General features: G+C 37.2%; 1 protein-coding gene across 2 annotated transcripts in view; it reads left to right on the forward strand.

The window, feature by feature from the left end:
* Positions 1–5,668, forward strand: part of slc30a2 (solute carrier family 30 member 2) — a 45,898-nt gene extending 40,230 nt beyond the window's left edge. For both annotated transcript variants that reach the window (XM_067572591.1, XM_067572592.1), the window contains 3 exons: positions 84–189; positions 1,901–2,035; positions 3,271–5,668. In XM_067572591.1, the coding sequence (XP_067428692.1) occupies positions 84–189; positions 1,901–2,035; positions 3,271–3,416 (387 nt within the window). In that variant the 3' untranslated portion in view covers positions 3,417–5,668. The remainder of the gene's footprint in view (positions 1–83; positions 190–1,900; positions 2,036–3,270) is intronic.
* The last annotated feature ends 747 nt before the right edge of the window (positions 5,669–6,415 follow it).

Genomic DNA, 6,415 nt, shown 5'->3' on the forward strand with positions numbered 1-6,415 from the left:
ATGACTGTGGTAAAAACACCATCTGATGTCTTTTTACTCAAACTTTCAAGTCTCCAAAACCTTTTTTTTTTTCTCTCTTTCAGCCTGAGTACAAAGTGGCAGATCCCATCTGTACCTTCCTGTTCTCTGTCTTCGTCCTCTGCACCACCATCACCATCCTCAGAGATGTCTTCAGGATACTCATGGAAGGTATTCATCTTCATCAGCTTCCTCTGCTTAAAAAAGTCCATTTTTAGAGGGGAATGGTGAAAAATGTTGTAGTCATGTGGTTCTGGTAATAACAAACAAGTCTACTGTACTGAGCTAAATGTTAACACCAGCACTGTAGCATACTCACAATGAATGAAATGTATTTTATTCCAATAACAGAACAGAACAGAAATAATTAGGTCATATATATATATATATAAATTCATACATACTGTGCATAAACGTATAAAAAAGGCAGATACTCAAATACCACAGTTGAAAACAACACAATAACACAACTTAAAGATTTCTACAGTGTGAAAAAGGTGCTGAAGCTTTTCACAACAACACTTCCTGTTTGACCTCAAAAAACAGGAACATAAAAAACAAAAACTTACATATTCTGTACCAGATCCTTCTATGCCGATGTTTCTTTCTGATCATCCGTTTTTATATTTGTTCAGTAAGTTATGTTTTTTAAAACTTGCTAAGTGTAGCATGATGCTAACATCCTGACGTCTAGCAGGTAGGTTTACCATGTTCTGAGTTAAAGGAGAGTAATTAAGCTTTTAAAAATCAGCATCAATAACAGTAACGTCAACAGTTTGAAACCATCTGTCTCCTTTCATCTGCTGTCATATCAACACTGTCCCTCTAACAAACACTGATATATAATACTTTGTTCAACACATAAACAGAAGACTTTTCTTAAAAAATTAATCAAAACGCTGAATTGATTATCAAAATAGTTGCCAGTTAACCTTTAATCAACTAATTGTTGCAGCTCTAATCTTTTCATCTAACACTTATAAATATAAAAGCAAATAAGTGAATTTCCCAAAATGTTGAACTATTCCTTTAAGATGATATTTCTGACCAGTTGTTTTTCTTGCCTGCAGCCACGACCGAGCTGTTCAGGGCCTGACCTGATCTGACAAGGTCAACATATGATGCCAGAAGCCTTCATGTTCTGTGCTCTCATGTGAAAACTTAAAGCCTAATTTGAATGAAATACAGGCAAAAATGACTTTCTTGACTAAATCATATTAAAAAAATATACTGTGGGTTCATGAATTGAAACTAGCAGCAGGATTTTGTCCTAAAGTGATTGTTAGGACTCGATTCGCTGCTCCAACGTCAGTTGATGCAGAACAAACATGAGATGAACCAGAGCAGATACTCACATCCTGGGGAAGATTTGAGTTGTGAAGTTCACCACAAAAATCCCAAGATCTTTGGGAACATTTTTAAAATCCTCTTTGCACATCAGTGAACTTCCTGAAGATGAGTCAACCAGAAGTAGCACCTGAGGCATCTTTTAAAAACATTTTCGGACAACATGAACGAGTAGAGAAGAGTCAAGGCTGCAGTTTCTGTCATTAACTTCATATAATTTTCAGTATATACAGTTTATATACACTTCAGTTAAGAAAACAGAATGTGACTTTGCTCATATTATTACCAGTATTTGACTAACTGAATGTAAACTTATTGATCAGTTACTGCAAAGTACTGGAGACAATTTAATATAGTGCAGCTAACTTTGTAGTATCATGAGGTTGTTGTTTGAATCATTGTAAGTAAACTTTAAGTGCACATTAACATGTACTCTCTGTAGTCTGAAGCCGACTTTTACCTTGTAAAATGAGCCACAAATTCACAGAAATACTGCAGGACTTGTTTATTAATTTATGGCCTGTTTTTTTTTCAGGGTCTCCAAAAGGAATAGAGTTTAACTCGGTGAAGGAGGTGCTGATGTCTGTGAAAGCTGTGAAGTCCATACACTGTCTGCACCTCTGGGCTCTGACTCTGGGCCAGTCGTTGGTCTCCGTCCACCTGGCCATCGGTAAACTAACATCTGATCTACAAACACTATACGATGGTAGAGGACAGAGTTTGGCTCATAGTCAACTCTATAGAAGAGGAGTTAAAATAGGTTAGAGCTCAGTAAATCAGCAGAATGTTAGAAATAAAATGCAACAAAACAGCGGAAAGCAGAGTAGAATACAAAAAGAGACAGAATAGAAAAGAATCTGACAAGAGTACAATACGGTCTGTAATGGAAAAGAGAAAAAATGCAGTAAACAAGAATAACTAGCAGAGAGAGATCGCTGCAACCAGAGATACTACTACAACTGTAATAATTTGAATTTGTGCAATTTATATTCATATTGATGAATATGAGCAGTGAACACAGTTTAGGCGATTTGTAAGATATTAATGAAAAGATATTTAAATAAAGATGTTAAACTGAGCTGAATTCAGTAGAACATTGAAAACCTGTATAGACATGTACGTTACGTAAGTTTTCTTTCAGCCACATTCAGCTTTAACCCTCCTGTTGTCCTCGGGTCAATTTTGACCCAGGAGGACAACAGGTGTCATTATGTGCCGTCATCAAAAAAATTGAAATGGTTTTAAAACAGTATCCTGACTAAACTTTTACATAAACCAGTCTGCAATAATCCATCAACATATTTTCCTCTGATCTCAACTATAGTTAAAATAATTCATAATTTCTTTGTCAGAATACTGTTTTTTAAACCATTACAATCACATAATGACACCTGTTGTCCTCCCGGGTCAAAATTGACCCGGGAGGACAACAGGAGGGTTAAAGCTGATGCTGGACTGCAGTGAAAATGTTACTTTCACAGGTAACATGAATGCAAATATTTAATTTAACTGACCACCAAGTGTAACAAACCTCATCACCAGTGGAGTGACTCTGTTTCAAGACACTGCAACATATAGATTTATATAAGAATGATATATAATTAAGAGACATATTGCAGCTTTAATTTATCTATAATCTATAGAAATCTGAAGGACGAATGGTTAAGTGTTAGTGCATCACAAAAATGTGCATTTGGGTGAAATTAACTTGCTCATCAGACGCAGTTTTCTGATCTGAGTGTTTATTCTGAGTGTTTATTTCAAATGTTGTTTCTATCTGCACTAAGTTCTTTGAATGTTTTACATGCATGAAAAGCAAAGCAAGAAGAGTAGAGAAGAAAGAGCAAAGTACTATAAGAACATCTTACATGCGTTGCTTTCTGTTTCCTGTTTTGCGTCCTCCAGAGGAAGGTGCCGACCCTCAGTCTGTGCTGCAGGAGGCCACTGATCTGCTTCACACTAAGTTCGGTTTCTACAGCATCACCATCCAGGTGGAGCTTTACACTGAAGACATGAGCCACTGCTCCCACTGCCAGGACCCCTGTGACTGACACCGATACCGGACCGACCACAACATGACGCGGCTCAGACATGTTTTCATTGTTTCTGGAGCATTACTAGCTGTGTTCCCAAAGCAGCGACCTGGAGTAGAAGGAAGTGTTTTGGTAGATCGTTATGTTGGCAAACTTCACCGTTAAGTCGTAAGAAAATAGACATCAAAATCATCTGTGTGTTCATAGTAGAGTGTTAACGCTGGAGCAAACTTAGCCTGTCAGTGGTGTTTGAGCACAAAACTTAACTTCACAAGACATCACAACGAACCAGGAAGTTGCCTTTTGTCACCAAAACACTCAGCACAAGATGACATCACAGCATCATTTAACTGTAACACTTTAAGTCCCCCTTTACAGCATCTATCAGCACGATATAAACCGTTAAATGGTTTTTATCACATACTGTAATGTTGCTATAAGCAGTCAACAACTTTAACTCCTCCTGTGGGCTCCCATAACCTGGATGTAGCTGTAATAATGTAAAATATGTCTTCATAAGAGAAGTTATAATTGGTGACGGATACTCTTCATCAATAAATACTTAAAAATGTCCTTATATCTGCTTATAACTACATTACAGTGTGTTATAAACCATCTATTCTGCTTATAAATGCTAAATAGTTGGACTTGAAGTGAAGTATAACTCATTTAACTGACTGCTTAATACTTACTAGATGGGTAAATTATGTATAATGACATGAGATGATGTAACCAGGTTAATTTATTCAACTATTTCAGGAGATAATAACTGTAAAAGCTCGCAGTGAGTGATGCTTCAAAAACGTTAAAAAACACTGCCGACTTCTTAATATTTCCTTCAAATTTCGAAAACTGCCAGACTGTTGTTGTTATTATTTACTGTTCAGCTTAAACACTTTTCTCACATTTTAAGACGACGCTGCTTAAACTCAACATTTACTCAGCGTTGCATATTTTAATGTGTAAGCGTTTGAGTCTAGCAGCGGGACACATGGATGACTTTGATGTCTTGGTTTTGATTTCAACGCTAAATTTACCAAAATAGTCCACCGACTGAACCAAACACTCATGACACAGTTCACCTTCATCTTACTGCCGTTACTGAAAGGCCAAACAGGACTCCACAAGTTCTTCACCATTTATTTCTTGACATATGTGCACAAAATACTTATTTTTGTACCACACTGACTACAGTTGTCGTTTAAGGAAGGAAAGCAGAAATAATCTCTCTAAAAATACAGAAGTGTTCATACTGTTGGTTGTTGCCTTAGAACATCACAGACTGAGGGTCACATCACGTCTTGTGGTTAGAAAACACAAATGGTCAATTACATGACAAATAAATGAGAAAGTAGGGCAGGTTGAACTATTAGCAGACACCTTTTAATCCATGAAAACTGCAATATTTATTTATCCACAGCAGGTATAAATTTAATAGAAGACTGACAGACACAACAACTGACAACCATGATGTCAATGCAGCTTTTCAGGCAGTTGTCATAACATCCAATTTTAGCATCTTATAAACTCTGTGACTTGTTCAAGCCCTTTTCTGAATCCCTGAAAATTGCTCTTAAAAACTAAACTCCTAATCTGAACTGTTCTGGTGTTCCCTCTGGACATTATACACTGTGTTGTACTTAATCACACCATGCTAGCTCTAATGTGTTATATCTAATTATTCAACAAATTCTGGATTTGACCAAACTCTCTACTGTAATGTACTTTGTGTCATTTTATCACATCATACCAAAGATAAAGAGGATTTTGGGGGGCTTGAAGGTCAGAAAAAGTAAACTATACTAGATTAGTGAACATCTGGATTTAGGCAAAATATAATAGAAATATTACAGTTGGTTGAGATGTAATTATTTGTTTTGTAAGAAAGCTCAAAACTGTTCACATTAAGGGATATTTATGGTGGTATTTAGTAGAATCACACACACAAAACTTTACAAAATCCCCCTGAAAGCCAATGACAGTACTTTTAATTGCTCATTTAATGTGTATCTGAGTGAGAAATGTTTGCCTAGTAGCTGTAAAAGCATCGGCTTGTTCCACCGACCGTCCGAGTCGACATTCAGGTCTGAGGCCAAAAACCATTTAGTCCTGCAGACGGATGATTAGTTTCAGCTTTGTGCTGTCGTCCATCTCATCTATCTTTACTTCCTCCTGTAGCTTCACTGTTACCCATCAATCAGCTGTATGTCTCTGTGTTCCCCGAGCTTTCATCCATCTGTCTATCTATCTATCTATCTATCTATCTATCTATCTATGATTTTCAGTTACTTTTTTAGCTGACTGTTCCGTTATTTATATGAGACACATAATGTGACATATGTGCTTTCGTTGACAAATACCAATTAATTACATGATCATCATCAGTGCTCCTGTTAGAATATAAAACTTGTATCAACAGTATTATTAAGACTGATGCTGTATTCGTGCAAAGAATGGATAAACCTCACATTGGACTCAAGTGCAGACACTCAGCTGTGAAGAGACAGAGATTCGATAGAAACAAGGTGTTTATTGAGAAGGCCGGGGGAAGGGAATGCAGTCCTGGTGAGGCTGGGAAGAGAGGGGAATCAAGGGCAAAGAAGCAGGGCTGACGAGACGAGACGAGGGGGTGGAGACAGAGCAGACGGAACTGCAGGAGTCAGGGAACATGGTTAGGTACGAGAAAACAGAAGAAACAACAACAAAAAAAACTGGATAAATGCAGGTGAAGTGGCTTGAAGCGTAGTAACGCTGACAGAGTGGAAGTAGCAGGGCTGAGTATATGAACAGGGCTTGATTACTGCTACTACTGCTTACTACTATTCCATCACACCTGTCTCCAAGAGCAACCAGATAGACAAAAAAGTTATAGCTCCATATCAATTAGCTAAATTGAATGAATTTTGAGTTAATATTGGATTTTTTAAAATGATTTAACTCAGCAATAGTTGCTTTACAGACATTTTACTAGGCTGTCAACTAGTTTTTTGACTCCTCTGTGGGAGGTGTCGTCGTTA

Source organism: Thunnus thynnus, chromosome 18 (genome assembly GCF_963924715.1).
Source record: "Thunnus thynnus chromosome 18, fThuThy2.1, whole genome shotgun sequence".
NCBI classification, from domain to species: Eukaryota; Metazoa; Chordata; class Actinopteri; order Scombriformes; family Scombridae; genus Thunnus; species Thunnus thynnus.